This window comes from Rosa chinensis, chromosome 7 (assembly GCF_002994745.2).
Source record: "Rosa chinensis cultivar Old Blush chromosome 7, RchiOBHm-V2, whole genome shotgun sequence".
Taxonomy (NCBI): domain Eukaryota; kingdom Viridiplantae; phylum Streptophyta; class Magnoliopsida; order Rosales; family Rosaceae; genus Rosa; species Rosa chinensis.
The window spans coordinates 4882355-4906184 of record NC_037094.1 but is presented as its reverse complement, the minus strand read 5'-3'; the positions used below and the strand labels follow the sequence as shown (position 1 = coordinate 4906184).

At 37.6% G+C, this 23830-nt stretch overlaps 4 protein-coding genes across 5 annotated transcripts; 3 read left to right on the top strand and 1 right to left on the bottom strand.

Annotated features, from left to right (window-relative positions):
• Nucleotides 1-4872: 4872 nt before the first annotated feature.
• Nucleotides 4873-10148, bottom strand: LOC112177287. Its single transcript, XM_040511256.1, has 4 exons — nucleotides 10114-10148; nucleotides 5618-6112; nucleotides 5445-5523; nucleotides 4873-5100 (listed from the first exon to the last, which is right to left on the bottom strand). Exons 1-4 carry the CDS (start codon nucleotides 10146-10148, stop codon nucleotides 5092-5094), a joined length of 618 nt encoding a protein of 205 aa, XP_040367190.1. The 3' UTR covers nucleotides 4873-5091.
• Nucleotides 10149-10424: 276 nt separating this feature from the next.
• On the top strand, nucleotides 10425-12944 carry LOC112175870 (calcium sensing receptor, chloroplastic). The gene is made up of 6 exons (XM_024313615.2): nucleotides 10425-10813; nucleotides 10944-11189; nucleotides 11638-11830; nucleotides 12070-12211; nucleotides 12302-12433; nucleotides 12564-12944. Exons 1-6 carry the CDS (start codon nucleotides 10553-10555, stop codon nucleotides 12796-12798), a joined length of 1209 nt encoding a protein of 402 aa, XP_024169383.1. The 5' UTR covers nucleotides 10425-10552; the 3' UTR covers nucleotides 12799-12944.
• A 2547-nt stretch (nucleotides 12945-15491) lies between these two features.
• LOC112176698 (probable acyl-activating enzyme 17, peroxisomal) lies at nucleotides 15492-21291 on the top strand. 2 transcript variants are annotated; one of them, XM_024314746.2, is made up of 14 exons: nucleotides 15497-15841; nucleotides 16294-16423; nucleotides 16533-16801; nucleotides 16921-17125; nucleotides 17249-17289; nucleotides 17373-17498; nucleotides 17922-17992; nucleotides 18698-18918; nucleotides 19347-19441; nucleotides 19619-19835; nucleotides 20087-20212; nucleotides 20288-20386; nucleotides 20717-20929; nucleotides 21032-21291. In XM_024314746.2, exons 1-14 carry the CDS (start codon nucleotides 15588-15590, stop codon nucleotides 21140-21142), a joined length of 2178 nt encoding a protein of 725 aa, XP_024170514.1. In that variant the 5' UTR covers nucleotides 15497-15587; the 3' UTR covers nucleotides 21143-21291. The 2 variants fall into 2 exon arrangements, with proteins under 2 accessions (XP_024170515.1, XP_024170514.1); XM_024314747.2 differs by lacking the exons at nucleotides 20717-20929; nucleotides 21032-21291 and adding an exon at nucleotides 20482-20622 and having other exon boundaries at nucleotides 15492-15841.
• Nucleotides 21292-21489: 198 nt separating this feature from the next.
• Nucleotides 21490-23829, top strand: LOC112176699 (protein CHAPERONE-LIKE PROTEIN OF POR1, chloroplastic). Its single transcript, XM_024314748.2, has 5 exons — nucleotides 21490-21656; nucleotides 21734-21813; nucleotides 22568-22950; nucleotides 23318-23394; nucleotides 23484-23829. Exons 1-5 carry the CDS (start codon nucleotides 21598-21600, stop codon nucleotides 23632-23634), a joined length of 750 nt encoding a protein of 249 aa, XP_024170516.1. The 5' UTR covers nucleotides 21490-21597; the 3' UTR covers nucleotides 23635-23829.
• The last annotated feature ends 1 nt before the right edge of the window (nucleotide 23830 follows it).

The following is a 23830-nucleotide window of genomic DNA, read 5'->3' as shown; positions in this document are numbered from 1 at the left end:
AGGAATACAAGACTATCAAGAATTTAATATGAGATAGTTCCAAGTCATATAGATCAAACTGTATATCTATTTTTACTTCTTACCTTAATCATCCTAAGTTAATGATTTGAAGTATTTCAATGAATAAGTATTACTCTGATGACATATATATATATATATATATATATATAGGTTAAAGTAAGAGATTTTTTCCATTATGGGGAACTTGAAAGGTAGAATATAGAGAAAAATATTACTTAAAGTAGCTAGCTAGCAAATTAAGTTGGGTTGTCATTTTATATAGGTAGGATGCATACATGTAATAGCTACGTACATATATATGATGTTTAATTCCAAGGGTTTTGGCACAGCAGAAAAGGTTGAGAAAGATCATTTATTTGGAATTCTCCCTCATGAATGGGGCTAGATCCCTTCAATAATTGATGTGGCTCCAAATTCATCATGAAAATCTAGGGTTGGTTTAGTACTTTCACAGGAAGAGTCTGCGAAGTTGATGATCTGGAATGGAATATTAGCAGAAGTATAGCTGCATAAGTGTCCAAATTAAACAGTGAGGTGTCGACAGATGCTAGTTTATTGTGAATAATATAAGTATTAAACTCACTGTTCACCCCAATTAATTCTCCGAGCGGTATAACTCCAATTGCCAGGAAACAAAACTCACACCTCAAAAGCCCAAAACCAAACAGAACCTACAGTGTTTCTTTCTAACATATATTCATCCTCACATTGCTTCAAATTATAAAACACAAAGTTTGGCACCTGTCACATACTGGTTTATGTTTTTTTATTTCCTTCATTCAGAGCATGCATGTTCTGTTTTCTTTGGTTTACTTGCTGTTCAAATTTAAATGAGCACCTGCAGAATTCTTGTCTCTGAAAATTAATCAGAACTTTTTAGCCTTTTTGGTTGGATTCTTTTTGTACTTTCTGAGTCTCTGATTGGTCCTTTTACTATATCCTTTCTTTGACTCTAGTTTTTGCCTCTGATTCTTGCTCTTTTGTAGACATGGATCATCATCATAATCCACTGTACATGATTCCATGATAACTAGCTTGTCTGATTTTCATGGGGCTTCTCTTATAGCTAGGCTATGTCAGTGAGGGAAGCATAAATTTTTGTGAGTGGGGGCAAAAAAAAAAGATTGAACAAACAAATATAAAATACTACGATGAATGAAATATAATTTTTCAATATTTTGACATGGATAATATTTTTAATGAATGCATATTATAACTTCCTAACACATAAACTAACTTTAAATCAATATATTTCTTGACACATATTTTATTTCTATCTATTTACCATAAAGTACACTTACTATATTTCCTAGCAAAACAAAAAAATGAAAATACAAAATCATCATGCATTAAAAAGAAACCCACTGTTGCCTTTGATAGAGCTCAAACTCCTGACCTCTCAAAATGAGAGACCAAAGCCTTACCACCCCACCTTATTACAATTTAATGTTAGCGATCATCATGTAGTTCATAAAAAAAAAAAAAGTTAAAACTGATTAATTATGAAATCATGTACATGTGAAACTTTTATAAAGTAGAAATATATAATTAAGAAGAGAAAGACTTGCGACTTGTAGATAAGTCAAATTGTAAACACGAAAAATCCTGCAACGAATGAAAGAAGGACACGTGTACAAAATAATATATTTTATTAATTTAAATGCGGGTTACAATCTCTGTAGATGCTCTTTCATAAGATTCTCCTCTGATTCGATCTCTGACGTTGATTTAATCCAAGGATGGCGAGCACTTGATCTTGAATCAAACGGTTGTAGTGTGAGCTTCTTGCTATGTTGATGATTTGAGGAAGACAATTGACCAAGGGCTGTAGAAGCTTGATATTGATCAGATTTAGGGCCACGAGTGGTGTCACGTGGTGAGCGTTCTTCGGCTTTGGTAGGGGATGAACCAGCACATGTGTTTGGTACTTGTTGATTCTCCACGAGCTTGATGAAGAACTTTGGCAGAAGTTTTGCTTTGTTGACGACTTGAAGACGATGGATGATCAAGGGTTGTAGAGGCTTGAACTTGATCAGATTTGAACCACGAGCGGTGTCACGTGGCAAGTATGGCTTTTGATGGTGGATGAATCAGCACATGTGTTTGGTGCTTGTTGATCCTCCGCATGTTTGACTACTTCCGAGCTTGTAGGTGATTTCCCTTGCTTGTCTGAAGTCGGCGAGGTGAAGAGACCGGCTATTTGGCAGCTTGATGGTTCTTCACGAGCTTGAGAGACTTCTGAGCTTTGGAGAGGTTTCTTCCTTCTTCTTGCGTCCCTCTGTCTGTCGTCGTCCTCGATGGTGTACTTGGCTCAAGGGCGATTGACGCTTGATCTTGAGTCGTATGATGGCCACGAGAGTTGACACGTGACGAGTGCTTTGACTTGAGGTTGGTGATGAACCGGCTATTTGGCAGCTTGATGGCTCTTCACGCGCTTGAAGACTTATGAACTTTAGGAGTGATTTTTCTCTCCGGCCGAAGTCCTTCTCTTGATTTGAGAGGGGGTATTTATAGTGTCGGCGTCTCTCTCAATTTGGAACGCCTTGATGACAAGTAATTAATTGTATTTTCCTTAATTACGTAATCAAATTAATCAGCGTTAATTAACTGATTTAATCACGATCATTAAGGAATTAGCCAATCAATTTAATGGCTGATTTTAATCACATTTTCCTTAATAACATAATCAAATCCATCAGCGTTAATTAGCTGATTTAATCACGACTATTTAAGGAATCAGCAAATTATTTTGATGACTGATTATCGTCTTGATTATAAATTGATATCTAATCAGCAGACGAGATTTAATACTTGATTTGACTTGGAATCAATTTATTTAATTTGATTGATCCTCTTTAATATCAATTGATTTAGCCAGAGCAAATTCATTTATTGCCGTCGGGCCTTTCATGTGTCGCCAAGTGTCATTCTCTGAGTCTGTGTGATTTTGCTGACTCACAAGCCACGTGGACATTTTGTGGGACCCACATGCAGACTAAATTTGTTCAGTCATAATTTTGAGTGTTGACCGAATTATTTAATGAATTTATTTTCATTAAATTTTTGGTGTCTACACAAATGGTTGCATAAATTTACACGTGTAAGTTTCCTTAGTTTAATTGCATTGCTGTGACTCTGTGAGGCAGCATATCACACAATAGTCAAGTCATGGGGCGGCATATATATTCCTCTTCTTCTGGGGGCAAAACCGATGAACATAGTATATATATATATATATATATATATATATATATATATGAAGCTGTTGAACAAATGAAAAAAATTCACTGGCGGCAGTAGCCCCCACTCGTCCCAACGTGAGTCAGCCAGTGGGCTATATAGCAAGGTTTTCTTGCTTTATGTTTTGTGATGAAACTTCTTCCTTACTGTTCTTATAAAGATTGAAACTTTAGCCATAAGACTCATAATTTAAGGTTAACAATTGAGTCTCATGTGATACAAAATTACATATATAGAAGACTGTTCCAATTCTCATATTCCATTTACATATTAAGAGAAGACAAAGACTCTTACAGTTATAAAATCTGTCTCTGATTTTTTTGCCTATATATCTAGCTGATGTGTAGACATTTATAATCAAAATCCATTATCTATACTTACTGGCTTCTGTGATTCTTGATTTTTCATCGCTCATGGCACTTCTAATATAACAAGGCAGTATTGGTTTGTGTAATTCTTCTATACCTATATATAGACCTTCATGTCATGCTAGTAAGAAATATGTGCTTTTATATATATATATAGGAATTTTCTCAGGTGCGGACGTTCGTACCGAATTTTTGGTACGGATTTCCTGTTTTCCACCATTTTCCGGCCACATTTTTACATCTTAACCGTTCAGTTTTTAGGTCCTAGTGTATAGATCATCTCTACAAAATTTCAGCCAATTTGGTGATCGTTAAGGCATCCAAGACTGCATTTTACAAGAACGGACCGAATCTGTCGAACCGGAACCGTTCGTATTTATAATGGTAAATTGCAGTTTTGGATGCCTTCACGATCACCAAATTGGCTGAAATTTTGCATAGGTGATCTATACACTAGGACCTAAAATCTGAACGGTTAAGATGTAAAAATGTGGCCGGAAAGTGGTCGAAAACAGGAAATCCGTACCATCCGCTCGGTACGGACATCTGCACCTGAGACGGACTGTGTGTGTGTGTGTGTGTGTATATATATATATAGTGATTGGCCTCATCAACGGGCCGGGCCGGGCCGGGCCTAATTACATTTTTAAACAGTCACGGGCCGGGCCGGGCCGGGCTTCATTGTAAATCAACGGATCCAAGCCCGTCCATATAAGGCGGGCCTTGCGGGCTTTTTCGGGCCGGGCCGGGTAGCCCACCTTTTTTCGGGCCGGGCCGGGCTTTTCTATAATGCATTTTATTGTGCAATATTTAGCCTCATCCACATCAACTAATTTTACTCAACCTCATTCAACTCATCTTGCTTCTAGTTCTAGATCATCTCAGGTCATTAAGGATGCTATTTTTTTCCTTTTAAAATTTTAAGGGGTTTGGAACCTAGCCGAACTAGGAGGCTCATCCCCACGCCCGTTTTAATGTACTAAAATAAAAAGACAAAATACAAAGTGTCCCAATTTACAAATTACAACTTAGAACGAAAGCAAATTATTAATACAATTTCTATGAATTTATCTAATTAAGCATATTGTCTTCCATTCAGACTTGGTATCATTGAGGTTCACACTTAGAATCTGCCTGCAGCCCTGCATAATTGGTACATCCCTGCAAAAAATTCTTGAAATGAGCCACTTATTTGTAATGCACGGAGTCACGGACTACACAGAATACCTAAAACTCCAGCTTTATTTCTACTTGGGCATAAAATTGAACATGCTTATTACTGTTACATATATCTAATCTGCAAATTTTAATAGATGAAGCTCCAGCTTCTGTCAAGTTATCAGCATTAATATCATCCATTTCTAGCTGGAAATAAACAAAGTTAAGATATTACTTGAGAGTTTTGAATGAGCAAGCTAAAACTTATTCGCAGAGATGCTACTGTCCATTCCTTTGTTTGCTCTTACTCATCCTGCAATGTAAGAGATCACAATCAAAACAAGAATCTAATTCATTATTATTATCAGGCACAGAGTAATTGACTGTAATTCTTTGTTATTATCAGGCACAGAGTAAAAAAAAATTGCACAATCAACAACTTTATTGAACTTTATCATCTTATCACCTCAGAAAACAAAGGTCCAGTACTCTCAGACCAAAGACCAAAGACCAAAGACCAAAGACCAAAGACCACAGGTACCCGTTATCATCTTCACACATATAACTCCTTATAATCTTAACAACAAATGTGAAACAAAACCACTGACCAAAAACATCAACAAAACCACTGACCAAAAACATCAACAAAACCAGTACCTGCTCGATTAACACCTCAGAAAACAAAGTTTTGATTTTTCTCAAACCAAGGCTGATCCTTTGTTTGCTCTTACTCATCCTGCAATGTAAGAGATCACAATCAAAACAAGCAAATAATTAATCGTACAACAACTACATAAAAATTAATAAGTGGCAGATCAAAACTCCATTACAATCGAAAAAGACTTGGTCGAGACTGAGACAGAGTCGAAGGGCTGGACTGAGGCCGTGGTGGTCGGAGACTGAGGCCGTGGTCGAGACTGAGACGGAGGCCGTGTGAGAGTGAGTCGAGACTGAGAGAATGGACTGAGGCCGTGGTCGATCGGAGACTGAGGCCGTGGTCGATCGGAGACTGAGGCCGTGGTCGAGACTGAGACGGAGGCCGTGTGAGAGTGAGTCGATCTGAGAGAATGAGACAGAGCCCGTGGTCGATCTGAGAGAATGGACTGAGGCCGTGGTCGATCGGAGACTGAGGCCGTGGTCGAGACTGAGACGGAGGCCGTGTGAGAGTGAGTCGATCTGAGAGAATGAGACAGAGCCCGTGGTCGATCTGAGAGAATGGACTGAGGCCGTGGTCGATCGGAGACTGAGGCCGTGGTCGAGACTGAGATGGAGGCCTGGAGGCAATGGATGGAGGGTTGGAGTCTTGGAGACAGCGGCTGAGTGACCTGAGTCGAGAGAGAAAAGTCGTGAAAATGTGAAATAGCGATAGGGAGATAGGGTTTTGATTTTAGGTCAAATACGGCAATACGTTTACGCTGGTGTGAGAGTGAGACTGTGAGAGTGAGACAGGTGGTATCCATTTTCCAAATCCAACGGTAGAAAATTAGGATTGGAATCATTGGATTCCCTTTCCAAATCCAACGGTTATTTTTATATCATTCTAATTTCTAAAAACATATATATCATTTTTGTATTTTACATAATATCACACACACTCCAAAGAGCAACCCATATCAATTCAAATAAAATGGAAAAACCGACCGTTGGATGAGTTTATTACAATAAATTGTGCGTGTGGTTAAAAATTTAGTAAATTTCACCATAGTTTTGAACCCGATCTAATTGGTCAACCGTAGTCACTTATATGTTTTCTTGGTTGACCAATGGCGTGACAACCTCGAAACGTGCTTATTTTTTCACATCACGTTTGTATATATCCCATCTATGGATGTACTTGGACATAAGATACAAAAAAATAATTTTAATTACAAACACATTGACATATACCAATTTTACTCCTAAAGTTGTATGACATATACATTGCATTTAAATTGTTTAGGTTCATTCTAAAGCAACCATGAAGTGGAAAATGAATTCAGAAAAACCAACCGCTCGATTGAGAGATTGTAATGTTTTATGGTGGTTGTAGAAAATTCAGCTAATTTGGTTATCGTTTAGAATTTGATCAACTAGGTCAAACTTAGTTACTCTTATAAACCTATATTTATATATCATACACTCCAAAGAGCAACCCATATCAATTCAAATAAAATGGAAAAACCGACCGTTGGATGAGTTTATTACAATAAATTATGCGTGTGGTTAAAAATTTAGTCAATTTCACCATAGTTTTGAACCCGATCTAATTGGTCAACCGTAGTCACTTATATGTTTTTTTGGTTGACCAATGGCGTGACAACCTCGAAACGTGCTTATTTTTTCACATTACGTTTGTATATATCCCATCTATGGATGTACTTGGACATAAGATACAAAAAAATAATTTTAATTACAAACACATTGACATATACCAATTTTACTCCTAAAGTTGTATGACATATACATTGCATTTAAATTGTTTAGGTTCATTCTAAAGCAACCATGAAGTGGAAAATGAATTCAGAAAAACCAACCGCTCGATTGAGAGATTGTAATGTTATATGGTGGTTGTAGAAAATTCAGCTAATTTGGTTATCGTTTAGAATTCGATCAACTAAGTCAAACTTAGTTACTCTTATAAACCTATATTTATATATCATAAACTCCAAAGAGCAACCCATATCAATTCAAATAAAATGGAAAAACCGACCGTTGGATGAGTTTATTACAATAAATTATGCGTGTGGTTAAAAATTTAGTCAATTTCACCATAGTTTTGAACCCGATCTAATTGGTCAACTGATTACCGATATGTAGAATATATATATATATATATGCACATATTCTATATAGAATAATAGAAGTATAAGAACTTCCACACACACACACACACACATATACATATATATATATATCTCTATATATATTATTATATTATATATATAAACACACACACACATATTGACATATATATATATCTCTATATATATATTATATATATAAACACACACACACATATATAAATATATATATACATATATATAAACACACACACACACACACATATATATCTCTATATATATATTATATATATAAACACACACACATATATAAATATATATATACATATATATAAACACACACACACACATATATATATCTCTATATATATATTATATATATAAACACACACACACACACATATATATATATATATATCTCTATATATATATCCTCTATATAAACACACACACACACACACACACATATATATATATATATATATATCTATATATATATATATATTATATATATATATAAACACACACACATATATAAATATATATATACATATATATAAACACACACACACACACACATATATATATCTCTATATATATTATATATATAAACACACACACATATATATATATATATATATAAACACACACAAATATATATATCTATGTGTGTGTATATATATTTATAAACACACACACACATAACTACAAATATATATATATATATATATAATATTTTACGGGCTTTTACGGGCCGGGCCTAGCGGGCCTTTGGCGGGCCGGGCCTACGGGCCGGGCCGGGTTTTTGCGGGCTTTAGGCGGGCCGGCCCTCGGCCCACCAAGGCGGGCTTTTACGGGTTTTTTGACGGGCCGGGCCGGGCTAAAAGCCCTCCGGGCCGGCGGGCCTCCATCGGCCCACTTGATCCGCGGGCTTTTTGATGAGGCCTAAGTGATTCTTGATTTTTCATCGCTCATGGCACTTCTAATATAACAAGGCAGTATTGTTTTGTGTAATTCTTCTATATCTATATATAGACCTTCATGTCATGCTAGTAAGAAATATGTGCTTCTATATATATATATATATATATATATATATATATATTATGATGAAAAACCGGAGAAGAAGGAAAACATTGAGCAGCTAGAATTATACCAGTTTAGTACTCTCAGTACACTAGGACCTAAAAACTGAACGGTTAAGATGTAAAAATGTGGCCGGAAAGTGGTCGAAAACAGGAAATCCGTACCATCCGCTCGGTACGGACATCTGCACCTGAGACGGACTGTGTGTGTGTGTGTGTGTGTGTGTGTGTGTATATATATATATAGTGATTCTTGATTTTTCATCGCTCATGGCACTTCTAATATAACAAGGCAGTATTGTTTTGTGTAATTCTTCTATATCTATATATAGACCTTCATGTCATGCTAGTAAGAAATATGTGCTTCTATATATATATATATATATATATATATATATATATATATTATGATGAAAAACCGGAGAAGAAGGAAAACATTGAGCAGCTAGAATTATACCAGTTTAGTACTCTCAGTACAACTGCTTTCATAAAGATAAGTAAGCTAGACTGTCCACAAATGCCTACATATATGATTTAAATCAGAACAATATGAAATAAAAGAAAAGCCAAAGCTCAAGTTTGTTATAAAAGCATTGAAACAATGAAACTTCCAGCTCCCAAAATTCTCATATATTTGCCATAGCAAGCCCAACTTGAAAACTAGCCCGGTCCAGTCCTCTTTCCTCTTTGGAATCCCACTCTGTTATGACTTATGAGATTTGAATCTAGAAGCTGATGATTGTAAGCATATACTAGCTACCATACAAAAATCATTTTACAGACACTGTACCATACAAGTTGTCACATCATTTTACAGACACTATTTGTACTATAGTCCCACATGTGAAGTTGATTCCTTTCCAATACTGTCACAATGTCTGATACAGCAAACAAGTATGCAAAGGGAAGAAGTTAGAGGTTCATTAGAAACAGGAATTAGTCCATGCTAATTAGTTTAGCAGAGTGCAATTCCAGTCCTCAAACTTATACATGCAGATTGGAGACAGATTATAGTCTTATAACCATCCTAGCTTAAGTAGATTAGCTATGTGACAGATTGTAGTCTTATAATCATCGTAGTATAAGTCGATTAGCAACTCTAGTAAGTGATGCAGATTGTATACAGATTTTAGTCTCATATATTGGGTTAAGGTATAGAGCAATTTCTGGAGCATAGGAAGACTGTCCTGCATAATTGCTGAAATTAAGCTGATGCAGCAGCAAAACAGTATGAATTACACTCATCAATATTGTCGAGTAAGCCCAAATATGCCTCCCTGGTCACTTAAAAGGTCTAGTTTGATTCCTTACACTGCCATTTCATTTTATAAACATATAAATACATAGAGGTTTCAAGGTTAAAGCCTAAAGGCTTTTTTTTGTTCCAACATAAAAATGTGATCAGTAAATTCTGGGTCACTAGGTCACCCACTATTCACTATTTTTTATTGTATTTCGTACCCTGGGTCACCCGGAGTCACTTTTTGAGTTACCATCGTGACATGCAAAGTAACCTGGTGACCCAGGCCACCATGAAAACTGTGCCCATGATCCAGAATGTGGAAATTAACACTAAAAAGCAGTGAATAGTGGGCGATCTAGTGACCCAACGAGTGAACTTGGTCTAAGCATTAAGCAGGCCAGGCCACCTAGATTGCTTGATGTATGAGTTGCATTAAATATTACTGAAAATGCCACATAAGATATCTTAAGCCTATGAGGCTATGATAGAAACTACTGTTCATCATTGGCCAAAAGTTCCTTATCTTGGCCACTTAATTCTCATCACATAAAATTCCTTTTGAATTTTGATCCATCAACCAAAGAAACAGTGAAACACACTCACTGAACTTTCAAGTTTCAACTTTGTGCCACTTTTTGAAAGGCTCAGGTGGCAAAGATGGCAGTGGAGATGGCTATCAGAGCTTCAGTCACCCCAAGACCTCATATTTCTCTTCCTCCTCCTCCTCCTCCTCCTTCTTCTTCTTCATCATCATCATCATCATCCACACCTAAATTTTCTTTCAAACCCCAATTCAGACCCATCTCTGTATCACTCCCAACATCAACTACCCTCTCTCTCTTGGCCCTCTTCACCACTCCCTTTGAAGCCAAGGCCTTTAGCCTCTCCAAGGATCAAATAGTTTCTTCCCTCACTGAAGTAAGTACATTCCATTCCCATGCATGAAAACATTTTCATTTAGAGTGTTTCTAATTGTTTTCTAACTTTTCTTTGATTTTGTTTGGCACCCATTTGTTAAATTGTCTTTCTTCTTTTCTTGAATTGATAGGTGGAGCAGACAATTGATCAAGTTCAGCAAGTGGGTTCCAGTGTTTTTGATAACACACAGCGTTTTCTTGAAGCTTTTTTAAATGCAGTGAAGCCTGGCATGGATGTGGCATTGCCAATTGCTAAGCAGGCTGGAGAACAAGCACTGAAGATAGCTTCTCCTGCAATTTCTGAGGTTTCAAAGAAAGCCCAAGAAGCAATTCAAAGTTCCGGGATTGACACAGAGCCTGTTTACAGAGCTGCAAAGGTTTTTTCTTTGCTCCAATTTCCTCTTATTTTGAGCTAGGCCATCCATGGCTGCAATAATCTGCACAGTTTTAAAGTGAATTAAAGCTTAGTCTAGTAGTTGATTTCTGGCGCATAATTACTTGCAATTGATGGAACCTGTTAAGTTTTAACTTGAGATAAGTAGCTAGTGTGGTTTGAAACTTTGAATTGGGGATTCAATGTCCATTGCCTGACAACCTTCAGAACATCAGTGAAATCTAAACATTTAAAACAGTTGCAAGTATAGTTGTATTGCGTTCACTATGAAATGGACTCATTCATCACTAGTGGAACATTCAAACTATTTTCATATACTTTATTGTGGGAAAATTGAGGTATTGGCAATAGATAACTATAAGGTGGATTTGTATACTATTCACCCATTTGTTAAATTCAGAATGTTTATTGAGTGATATATTTGGTCCCAGACGATAGGTGATGCAGCAGGACAGACCACCAAAGTAATTCAAGATGCCAAGCCCATTGCTTCATCAACTGTCGAGACCATTTCATCAGCGGATCCTGTTGTGATTGCTGGAACTGCTGGAGTAATATTCCTCACATACTTCCTTCTTCCTCCAATTTGGTCTGCTATCTCTTTTAACCTCAGAGGATACAAAGGTAAGTACAAGCTTATTGTGATATGACATTGCTTCAAGAAAATCCATAAATCAACAATGCGAGTTTTTCTGCTTGTATTGCGGTTCTACAATTCAAGTACTTGGTCTTTGGATGATATAAACCAGTTTAAAGATTGCACGTTTTCGGTTTTGGCTTAACATACATAATTTTATCAAGCTGTCTGTATAACATGGACATGGATGTACTAATAGCTAATGTGCTATGGTTGTACTACTCAGGTGCCCTCACTCCTGCTCAAACCCTTGATCTCGTTTCTACGAAGAACCACCTTCTGATCGATATTCGACCAGAGAAGGAAAAGGACAAGGCCGGCATTCCTCGTCTTCCATCTAGTGCCAAAAGCAAATTGATTGCTATTCCGTGAGTTGCATTTGCCTCAACCCTTCTGTACCTTTTGTGGCTTTGTCTGCATGATGACAATGAATTCTGTTGCCTCCCCTAACTTTGCAGCTTGGAAGAACTACCAAGCAAATTGAAAGGCCTAGTCAGAAATGTGAAGAAAGTAGAGGCTGAGATAGCAGCTTTGAAAATTGCTTATCTCAAGAGAGTTAACAAAGGCACCAACATCGTCATCTTGGACTCGTGGGTTCTTAGCTTGATCTCATTCATCATTCTTTCCAAATTTCAGCTCTTTTGATCATATATAGGTACCTAAAGGGTGTTCATTTTATCCTCTTTCTTATGCTGCTCTTGTTTTTGTTTGTGTACATAGGTACTCTGATTCAGGTAAAATAGTGGCAAGAGCACTAACTAATCTAGGCTTTAAGAACACCTGGATTGTAGCAGACGGGTTCTCCGGAAACAAAGGGTGGTTACAGAGTCGTTTAGGGACAGATTCATACAATTTCTCCTTTGCTGAGGTGATTTCACCGTCAAGAATCATCCCAGCAGCTACCAGACGTTTTGGTACTACAGCTCAGTCTGGTCGAAAGCTTCTTTCAGAATAACTTAATTCAAAGCTCCGTCTTTTATTTTCTTTTTCAAAATTATCTAGTACTTTGTTATTGTTGTTAGTCGATCTATTTGTATATTTTGTAATTCATTTCTTGCACCTTTGTCTATAAAATAATTATCCTCACGCTTAGTGCCATAACCAGACCATTCCATGGAATGACATGACCATATGCGTCGAGCACAAATGAAGTCACTGAACTTTGAGTTATAAAAAATAAAGGGTCACGTACTTTAGACTAGTTTTGCTCCTACTCGATGAAGTAGGCATGAAACAAATAAAACAGCAGATTTATATATCAGCTCACCCCTAAACCCCTGTATTCAAAACCCTAACTATGTTGTCCATCACGACCACCGTGTGATTGGAGTTGCTTGAATTTGTTGACGGTCACAAAACAAATTGATCTTTTCCGGTTGAATTTCATTACTTAGTCTAGTTTGATTTGGTTTTCTATTCTTAGCTAAACACGTTTACATTCCTGTTTCCCAGTTTGGTACAACATAATGCCTATAAATTATGATGGAGAACTATAAAAATCATACAACTGAACTGATACACTCATACAAGTTTATTGTGCTTGATATCGATCCCATGCATAATTTGACATTAATTTTTTTTAAAAATCTGTTACGATTGTAACTTAGACACATGAGATACGAAATTGTTTAGCGATTTCGCAGCCCCAGCGGGAAGGTGAAAGATGAGCACAGTTGACACCCCCGAAGAGAAGACCCTAGACGGCCGGCCATTCTTACAACACACGACCGTGTGGTAGTAAGAAGTGTTTCGTTCTTCTTCGGCTACTTATCACCTCAGGTACGATCGATATTTGATTTGTTAATACAGGTAGTGGTTGATTCTGGGTTTACTGGGTTCTGCCTGTTCTTTATTGTACTATTCTATAAAAAACATGAAGCTAGCTACCTAAGAATTTTGATCCCGTGCTGTTGATCCTTTGTTTGATCTCTAATAAGTTTTAATCCCCTCTTATTTCTTTGACAACTAATCCTGTTTCTTTTAATTTGTGCATGTACGTATTATATGAATATTATTGAATTGTTATTACTTCTTTTGTATCAGTAATTCTGAAGCACAACTCCGGCCTAAACCTAGCTAGTACGCTGCAGCAAGCATGCAATACCTCCTGGCGGAGCTAATATCCGGCATCCTCTCCTGGCTTCCGGTAAAGGACTTAATCAGATGCACATCGGTTTCCAAACTGTGGAATAGCATCGTCCGCAGCAAACTGTTCATCAAAGAGCATAACCAACGCGCCATCACTACCAACAATGATTGCACCCTCATATATATTAGTTGTTTTCGTGATCATTTCTCTTCATTGGCATTTTCAGCTTGTTCTGATACGTTCAGCAACGAAGAGCCACTCAAGCATCCAATATATTCTGCCGAAGAGAGGGATCGACTTGGGCTTGATACTATGTCATTACTGCTATTGATTTTACTTGACGTTGAAACAAACCGCCATATGTTGACTGAGGGTAAGGGCTACCTATTTTTGTGGAATCCAATGATTGCAAATTAAAGCACAAAAAGATACCCTATGGGGCCAGAACATGGAAACCAGGAGTATGGGCTCGGATTTATGGACTTGGTTATCACTCTGATGAAGATGACATGAAGGTACTCTGATTTGTGCAACGGGAGGATTTGTGGAAGCTGGGGGAGTTAAGTCGAAATTGACTAGCAAATTAAAAGTTTATAGCTTAGCATCAGGTACCAGGGACCTGGAAAATGATAGAAAAACTTCCACCTATAGTAATCTTCAATTTGATCCAAGTTTTGGTCGTATGGTCTGGTTCAACAATTCTTGTGTAGCTTGGCTGATGAGTGATGCTGATGACTCTGCTAGTCGCTTCGCGCGTTCCAATTCCAGTTGAGGTTAACGATGTAGCACATTCTAAATTGCTTGCATTGAGAGGCTAGCTCCTTGACTCCTTGTGCTATTGGCGTGATGGAAATGATTCTACAACTGTTTGGATTATAAAGGATTCTTCTTGGTCGACGCTAAAGCTTTCGTTTAAGATGAATAGGTGCCACCCTTTATTCTTGCTCTGATGGAGGAATAACGTACTACTTCAATTTTTCCTGATGGTCGGATCTATGACTTTGGTGCACCATTGACTTCGAACTATGATAAGTCTGTTTTTCTAGCAAGCGCTAGAAACTCAATACGTCTCAATTGCAATTTTTTTTTTTTATATATTTTGATTGCATCTTTTAAGGGCTTCAATTACATTCTGAGGGTTACACAGTCGAGCTTAAGGTTTACCGTTTACGAGACTGGCTAGCCAAAGAGTTTAGTAACAATATTGTAATCAAATGTATATATACCAGCCACTGGACTCCTGTTCTGCAGTTTGTTTTTTCTCTTTCTATCTCAATGTGTTTTACCACCACCTGTGTTACATTCCATCTCTTTCTATCTCAACGCTTATCGAAAGTGGGACTAACACCATCCATTTCATAAAACGACGACATTTTTGCAGATAGAATCAGCTAACACCGCAGCATAACGTGTCTCACAGTATGTGTGCCCATATTTGTGACACAAGAAATCCTAATATAGTAATATCCTATGAAACCCAAAACGCAGAAATTTCATAACAAAACGACACACGAGAAATCGACGAACCACCTAACTCACCAGCCAAAGCCGTTATCTTCCAGCTCGATAAGAATCTCTCCTAGGACCAAAAAAAAAAAAATATAATAATCTCTCCTACACTTAGTCACACTCTCTCGCCGTCATAATTACCGGCGATGTCGTACAAGAGCCTCGACGCCGTTACGGTCGCCGACATCGCAGCTCTCGGGATTGAGCCGGAGCTCGCCAACAGACTCCATGGAAGTCTCGCTAAGATCATCGCCGATCACGGCGCTGCCACTCCGGACACGTGGCGCAGTATCACTGGGCACGTGCTCAGCCCGGACCTCCCCTTCTCCTTCCACCAGATGATGTACTACGGTTGCTATAAGGACTTCGGACCCGACCCGCCCGCCTGGCTCCCCGACCCGTAAGCTCTCACTCTTTTTTGAAATTAGACCGCGAAATGAAACAAGTAGCTTAATTTTAATCATTACCAAAAGAATTAGCTTAAGCTTATTAATCTGTACTCTGTTCTGATTAAAGATAGTTACTTCTCTTTTTTTTTTTTTGTGTTATTTGGAATTCCTTGTGTAAGAAGAATCCTCAGGTTCAGAGATTAATTTTTTTATATTTTTTACTGCTTGAATTTATAGGCTGATGTATGATTTGATTGTTATATTCTGTCCTGCAATCACCAAATTCATATATAAAATGTTGTTTAGTACTTGTAATCGGCTTAACAGAATGAACAATTTGGAGAGTTAACAACTTGGTTACTATTGAGGTGTTAAAGTTTTGAAGTTTTTGAAGAATTAGACCTGTTGGTTTTGTGTGTATTTTGTATAAACGTCTGAGTTCGGTATCTTGTTGTGTGGTAAGGGAGACTGCGGTTTTAACAAATGCCGGCCAGCTACTGGAGAGGCGGGGAAAAGAGTTTTTGGGTTCTCAATATAAGGATCCCATATCTAGCTTTTCCGATTTTCAGGAGTTTTCGGTGTCAAACCCAGAGGTAGGATTTGTCAAACACCAAGATTTATCTGTTTGGAGAAGAACAACAAAAAGTCCAATTTATTTGTTTTCTGGTCATTGTACATATCTACTTCCTGTTTAATGGTCAGGTTTATTGGAAAACTGTACTAGATGAGATGAATGTGTCGTTTTACAAGCCGCCCCAATGTATTTTACGTGAGAATCTGTCTGGAGATGGGCATTTATTAGTTCCAGGAGTTCAATGGCTTCCTGGAGCATGTGTGAATCCAGCAAAGAATTGCTTGAGTTTAAATTCTAAGAGGAGCTTGAATGATACAATGGTAGTATGGCGTGACGAAGGAAAGGATGATCTGCCTTTGAATAAGATGACACTTAAAGAATTGCGTGCAGAGGTTTGGTATGCTATTCATGATCCTCTAAACTTTGTCCTGTTGAAGTCATTTCCAATGGTTATAATAAACTCAAGTGATTATATGTGTTTCTAATGAGAGATTCTTTTGATGCTATAATCTGTAGGTTAGTTGCACATGCTCTCCAAGCACAAGGTCTGGAGAAAGGATCTGCAATCGCAATCGATATGCCAATGAATGTCATTTCTGTAGTTATCTACCTGGCTATTGTTCTGGCAGGTTACGTAGTTGTATCAATCGCTGATAGTTTTGCTCCCCCTGAAATATCAACCAGACTAAAAATTTCGGAGGCAAAAGCCATATTTACCCAGGTTCATACCCTTTTGTTGGAAAAGCTGAAATTTTCTTCTTCTTCATATTGTGTGTATTCTGGCTTTTATAAATTCTACCTTTTTGTTCTCAGTTTCTTTTTCTTTTTGTTTTTATGATGGTAGGATGTAATAGTTCGTGGTGAGAAAAGTCTACCCTTGTATAGGTGAAGTACTCTAGCTATGAGATGGCATAGTCTATTTCTGCTTTTGTTTTCCTGTGTGTCTCATTGTAGTGTCAATTGTGCAGTAAAATCGTGGATGCTCAATCTCCTATGGCCATTGTTCTCCTTACAAGGGGCTCCAAATCTAGTGTGAAATTGCGTGATGGTGACATTTCTTGGCATGATTTTCTAAACACAGTAAAAGATTTCAAGTATCTACTCTTCTTTTATTCTTTTATTATTTACTTTTAAATTTTACTTTTTATTGGTATGTAATTTACTAAGGTTATGAAGCACACTTTATTTTCCTTTAGATTATACTTGTGGAATTATACAGTGAAGTTATGCTTGATATATGTTTCATTCATATATATGGAGTTGTGATTCAGAATCATTTTGAAAACTCTTGGCATACAAACTGAATCTAGTGCCCCCCTTCTTGTTATGGAGTATGGACTAGTTTCTTCTTTGACTTTGTTATATCAGATCAGATCCTTTTTAACCTTGTGAATGCTGAGCCTGTGTGTGTTGTTAGAATTACTTGATTCATAACCCCATTACGTTGAAAGAACCTAATAATCAGTGAGGCTCTAATTTTAATGTAGCATCTGTTTGTATTTCTCTCAATCCTGCAGAGATGAATTCGCTGCTGTGGAACAACCTGTAGAAGCATTTACAAATATCCTCTTCTCATCTGGAACTACTGGTAATTTGAACATTGAAGCTTAGCTTGAAAAGTGTTTAGGAGCAACTCCACGTTTTTACATGACAAAGTAAATTTCTTTAACAAAAATTTCCAAGTATTTGAGATTAAGTTTTTAAATTTCTATATATCTTCATTTCATCATTATAAAATAAAATGAAGGAAATGCACATGAGTATTGTACTGAGACATAGTAATGGCCTAGAATTAGAGCTTGTCTGTTGTCAGAAGATTCTAAAGCGCTTGCAAGTGAGAGGAAATTTTCTTTTAGAGTACCATGTCACTATCTTCCACATTGATGTGTAGTATTGGCTGTGCTAATTAGACCTGGTAATGTTAATGACTGGCTTTTCTCACTTACCTTTTCGGTTGTGCATGCTAAACTGGAATTACTAAATTTCATATTTGATCATACAAAATGAGGAAAGGCTTTTGGATGTTATCTTGACCAGGCTCAATTTGGCATCTAGGATAGTTTCTAGTGTAATTTCCTTTGCTTTCCTCTCAATGGAATTTCAAAACAACCACCGTATTTTTTTTTCCCAAGCTTAAATTTATCTGGATGACCTTGCTGCATCTGGTTAGACTAGAAGATATAAAACCATTTCGACCAATTCCTAGCTTACCAAATGGCTGCTGCCTTCAAAACTTGCCAGAGGTTACATGACTCCAGCAACAGTCTTAATTGTGGCCTTGATCTTATTGTAGGGGACCCAAAGGCAATTCCATGGACCCATTCAACTCCTTTCAAAGCAGCTGCAGATGCCTGGTGCCACATGGACATTCGTAAAGGTGATGTTATTGCTTGGCCCACAAATCTTGGGTGGATGATGGGTCCTTGGTTGGTGTATGCTTCGTTGTTAAATGTTGCTTCCATTGCCCTATACAATGGATCTCCACTTGGACCTGGCTTTTCCAAGTTTGTTCAGGTAATTCTACTATATATGGTGAAAACAAAAATAGTTGGCTTCACAGAACAATGTGCATTTACAATTCTCACTAGGTTTTGTTGTTTTTCATATTGCTCAAGTTACCCCTAGCTGTGTGCCAACTAGAGTATCTACCCCTCTGTGAATGCTTGAATATTTATGTTCAAGCAGACCTTCCTATATACTTTCAATAATTTTCTACCTGCATGCATCATAGTTTTCCCCAGCAGATATGTAAACTCAGCTTTTACCACAAAGACTCAAATAAAATGTTTTGGAAACTGCATAATTGACTCCTAACAGAATTGTTACACATGTCCATAGTATATTAGTACACAAATTGAAGTTTAGTAGATTTTAGGCATTCAGGAAGTTTTAGTTGTGAATGTTTTCTTGACCATTGAAAATGTATCTATCTATCTCTCTAGGATGCCAAAGTAACAATGCTTGGCGTAATCCCTAGTATTGTTCGGACATGGAAAAGTACAAATTCTACTTCAGGCTATGATTGGTCAGCCATCCGGTAAGTTTCAGCTGTCTTTCTTGGCATTAATCATATTGGTCTGAACATCTGGTTTCACGGATTGCACTTTAGTGTGATATGTATTAGGTCAATCATGAGTTTTGCTAATGGTGTTGCTTTATATATTATATCAAGCCATAACTCTCTTTTTTTCTCCTTCCCAATGAAATCTGGTAGTTGCTTTAGCTCCACCGGTGAAGCATCAAATGTAGACGAATACCTATGGCTGATGGGGAGGGCTGGATACAAGCCTATCATAGAGTATTGTGGTGGTACAGAAATTGGCGGTGCCTTTGTTTCTGGGTCATTGTTGCAGGCTCAGTCTTTGGCTTCTTTTAGCACTCCAGCTATGGGCTGCAGTTTGTTTATTCTTGGCACTGATGGAAGTCCTATTGTAAGCACCAATGGACCTCACCTTCAAATGAACTTTTTTGTTCTTCTTACTCATCAATTTATACTAGATTGTAAGTGTTCATTAGATGTGCAACGGAGTACATTTGAGTGTAGAACCAATTGGGTTCATTTGTCAACAATTTTGATTGGCTGTTACCATTGTTGAGTAATTTTTAAAGATATTTTTTTTTCCTGTTTTTGGAACTTTTATGGCTCATTTTTAGTTACTCTAATCTCCATCTTCTCTTGCAGCCACAAAATGAACCAGGGGTTGGTGAACTGGCGCTTGGTCCCCTCATGTTTGGAGCTTCGAGTACACTGTTGAATGCTGATCATTATGAGGTCTATTTTAAGGGAATGCCATTATGGAATGGGAAGGTAAACAACTTTCTTCTCCACTTTCAAACCAGTCGACCTTCTAAAACACTTATAATTTCTGTTTTTCACTTGCAGGTTTTGAGAAGACATGGGGATTTGTTTGAGCGGACATCCAGGGGTTACTATCATGCTCATGGTCGAGCAGATGATACAATGAATCTTGGAGGCATCAAGGTATAGGAAATTTTCTTTTGGGAAGAAACTGTATGATGAATGTTAGTGGTATGTATGCACATGAAATCTAACCTCCCGAGTCCTGACTGTCATAGGCCGATAGCACCATTCTGAATCTCTGTTTATGAAAGGTATTCTATATATAGATATCATATAGACTATAGAGTATGCATTTTTTACTTTATCCCAATCGACTAAGCCTTCTGACTGTTGCTTCATTCTAAACAATCTAAACTCCCAATACTTGCTAGTAGACACAATATCACCTGATATGAACTCATTGATTATGATTCTAGTTGGTTCTCTGATACTCTTATTTTGTTTGGGCAGGTTAGTTCTGTTGAGATTGAACGAATCTGTAATGCAATTGACACCAACATCCTCGAGACAGCTGCCATTGGGGTGCCGCCTGCTGGAGGCGGACCAGAGCAGCTGGTAATTGCTGTTGTATTTAAGAATTCAGATAATCCACCTGCAGATTTGAATCAATTAAGAGCATCCTTCAATTCAGCTGTGCAGAAGAAACTAAATCCCTTGTTTAAGGTATGGATTTCGGCTCTAGAACGGTGAAAATTTTAGAACAACAACCCCTACCATTAGATATCCACAGTTCATTACGCGCTTAATATTTCCTCGTCTCTGCAGGTTTCTAGAGTTGTGCCCCTCCCTTCTCTTCCAAGAACAGCAACAAATAAGGTCATGAGAAGGATTCTGCGGCAGCAGTTTGCTCAAGTAGACCAAGGTGCTAAGCTATGAAAGAAGAGTTACTCTTGAATAAAGGCAATGCCAAGCACCTTACTTGATGCATAAAATGTTCAACCATTTGTTATCGTCCAATAATAAACTTTTTGTACAGATTCGTTACAAACTTTCAATATTCATCAGCATTTCTACTCTTGAAAGAATGATGAATACGAATCTTTCAAGGCATTTCAGAAACAGACTCTAATATTAAGCAAGAAAAGTACAAGAAGGAAAAACAAAAAAAAAATTGGGCCTATGGCCCAATTACACCAAAACATAAAGTAAAGCACAAAAAGCCCAGTAAACAAAGAAACAATATGCTGTGCGCGTTCGTAGCATAAGAGAGTATAAGTCGGTTCGTAGTTGAAAGACAGGAGGCAGCGGAGATAGTTAGCTGCTCCGTTGGCTTCCCCCAATCTTTCCAGTTAGGGTTTTGCTGCGTCCTCACTCAGTTCTCTCACAAAACCATGGCCTCTCTCTCCATAGCTGCGCCCAATTTCACCACCTCTTTCATCGGCAAAAAAATGTAAGCTCTCTCTCTCTCTCTCTCTCTCTCTCTGTGTGATTATGTAAATTGATTTCGATTTCTTTTGTTCTTGCTAGTACTTTTCGTGAAAATACCAAGCGGCAAAACTGTTGCTTCTTTCGGCGAAGCCCTAGATGTGCAGCTCTATCCTACGGAGGTATTCCTTTCGACCTTTTTAGATGGATGCTCATTGCTTTGATTATATAATTAGATATGTAGATTATGCAAACGGATTGGGTTGTGTTCTCCAAATGAATATTAGCTCGTCCTGTGTGTTCAGAGAGTGAAGAATTTCAGGGAAATTGTAGGCTTCGGTATATGTTACTGCCTACAATTTACAATTCCTAATTCTTTTGGTGCCGGCTTTCGCTGCTGATTGTGAATGTATTGATTACTCTGCTCTTTTTAATTTTGTTGATTCGATTAATGGTTGAGAATAAGTGGACATATTTTTAGGATTGGATAGGTATAGGTAGTTTATATGTCAGGCTTCAAAGCTCCTTCTGAAGAGTGTCGATGCTGACACCCATATACATATATATATATATATATATAATTATATATGCTCCTTCTGAAAATTAGCTCCTCCTTTGTTCAGAGAGTGAAGAATTTGAGGGAAATTGGGGGGCTTCGGTTTCCTTGTGTATAGATATATGTATTTTTGACAATTCCTAAATCTTTTGTTTCCGGCTGTCGCTGCTAATTGTGAATTAGTTGATGAAAATTTCTCCCTGATGAACGAAGTTGTGCTGTAGTAGTTGCATTGATTCAATTATTGGTTGAGAATAGGTGTGATATCTTTTTAGGACTGAATAGGTAGTTTATATATGTCAAGCTTTGAAGCTCCTTCTGAAGATGTAATGTGGTTTGGTGATTTCTGCTGTTTTTCATTTCTTCTCCACATTCTGTAGGTAATGCTCCGAAGTTTCCCCGGGTCAGTGTTTGGGATCCCTATAAGCGTCTTGGTGTGAACCAAGATGCTTCTGAGGAGGAGATATGGGGATCGCGCAACTTTCTCTTGCAACAGTATGCTGGACATGAGAGAAGTGAAGAGTCAATTGAAGCTGCTTTTGAGAAAATATTGATGACAAGCTTCCAGCAGAGGAAGAAAACAAAAATCAACTTGAAGAGCAGGTTAAAGAAGAAAGTAGAAGAGTCTCCACCTTGGGTTAAGAATTTGCTTAATTTCGTGGAACTTCCAGCGACTGAAGTTATTTTTAGAAGATTGTTCCTCTTTGCATTCATGGGTGGCTGGAGTATTATGAACTCAGCGGAAGGTGGACCTGCTTTTCAGGTCCGTTCTAACTTTTACACATTGATCAATGATGCCCTTCTATTTCATCTTCATGCATCTTATCAGCTCTATTATCAAAGTGAATCTTCAGTTATATTAATCAAATTTAAGACAGGCAGTATTAGACTTTGAGATGGACCTAGACCTCTATGCACTTAGCATACCCTGCCTACCTTTTGCACAAGACTCAACTGTCCTACTAAATAATAAGTGAATTCTAGATCAGCTTCATCCTTCAAGTGCTTTTCCACCATACTAGATACTTGCACTTCCTTCATTGCTGATAAATTCAGCTTCAAATATCATCTATGTTTGGAATGTTGGTCCCCCTTGCTCTCTATACTAAATGAAGTATCTGTTACTACAGGTGGCAGTGTCCTTGGCAGCTTGCATATATTTCCTCAACGAGAAGACAAAGAGCTTGGCTAGAGCTTCCATTTATGGGTAAGATTTCTGTGAATAGTAACTGTGGCTGTAGTTCTCTGCTTTTCCCCCTCTTCTCATCTCTTATTTTCCCATGGGTTTAATTGCAGACTTGGAGCACTTGTTACTGGTTGGGTGTGTGGTTCGATTTTGGTCCCAAATATTCCGTCAATGCTATTAAACCCGACGTGGACTCTCGAACTTCTAACATCACTAGTAGTTTATGTGTTCCTGTTCCTTGCTTGCACTTTTCTCAAGTAAAACTATTTTGTCAGAACTCATCATTAGAATTTATGTTATTTGGAAGTTTGCAAAGTGAGCCAAGCTCCATATTCTACTTGCATTGAGGTTTATATTTTGGGTTTTCGAAAACTTGGGAGTTTGACATCCCAATTGTGTATCTTTGTAACAATCGTCTTCATCAAATAGCTCGCACGTTAGAATCATTCTTTTTGAT

What these genes read in the sequence shown, in the direction of transcription:
- LOC112176699 (XM_024314748.2), top strand. Translation starts at nt 21,598, where the DNA reads ATGGCCTCTCTCTCCATAGCTGCGCCCAATTTCACCACCTCTTTCATC. An exon ending in TGCAGCTCTATCCTACGGAG is followed by an intron (nt 21,814 to 22,567) that starts GTATTCCTTTCG and finishes CACATTCTGTAG; the next exon opens with GTAATGCTCCGAAGTTTCCC. An exon ending in AAGGTGGACCTGCTTTTCAG is followed by an intron (nt 22,951 to 23,317) that starts GTCCGTTCTAAC and finishes CTGTTACTACAG; the next exon opens with GTGGCAGTGTCCTTGGCAGC.
- LOC112177287 (XM_040511256.1), bottom strand. Translation starts at nt 10,148, where the DNA reads ATGGTAACTCAAAAAGTGACTCCGGGTGACCCAGG. An exon ending in GTGACTCCGGGTGACCCAGG is followed by an intron (nt 6,113 to 10,113) that starts GTACGAAATACA and finishes CTCTCGACTCAG; the next exon opens with GTCACTCAGCCGCTGTCTCC. An exon ending in CGACCAAGTCTTTTTCGATT is followed by an intron (nt 5,524 to 5,617) that starts GTAATGGAGTTT and finishes CTTACATTGCAG; the next exon opens with GATGAGTAAGAGCAAACAAA.
- LOC112176698 (XM_024314746.2), top strand. Translation starts at nt 15,588, where the DNA reads ATGTCGTACAAGAGCCTCGACGCCGTTACGGTCGCCGACATCGCAGCT. An exon ending in CCCGCCTGGCTCCCCGACCC is followed by an intron (nt 15,842 to 16,293) that starts GTAAGCTCTCAC and finishes TTGTGTGGTAAG; the next exon opens with GGAGACTGCGGTTTTAACAA. An exon ending in GCTTTTCCAAGTTTGTTCAG is followed by an intron (nt 18,919 to 19,346) that starts GTAATTCTACTA and finishes CTATCTCTCTAG; the next exon opens with GATGCCAAAGTAACAATGCT.
- LOC112175870 (XM_024313615.2), top strand. Translation starts at nt 10,553, where the DNA reads ATGGCAGTGGAGATGGCTATCAGAGCTTCAGTCACCCCAAGACCTCAT. An exon ending in TAACCTCAGAGGATACAAAG is followed by an intron (nt 11,831 to 12,069) that starts GTAAGTACAAGC and finishes TGTACTACTCAG; the next exon opens with GTGCCCTCACTCCTGCTCAA. An exon ending in AGCAAATTGATTGCTATTCC is followed by an intron (nt 12,212 to 12,301) that starts GTGAGTTGCATT and finishes CTAACTTTGCAG; the next exon opens with CTTGGAAGAACTACCAAGCA.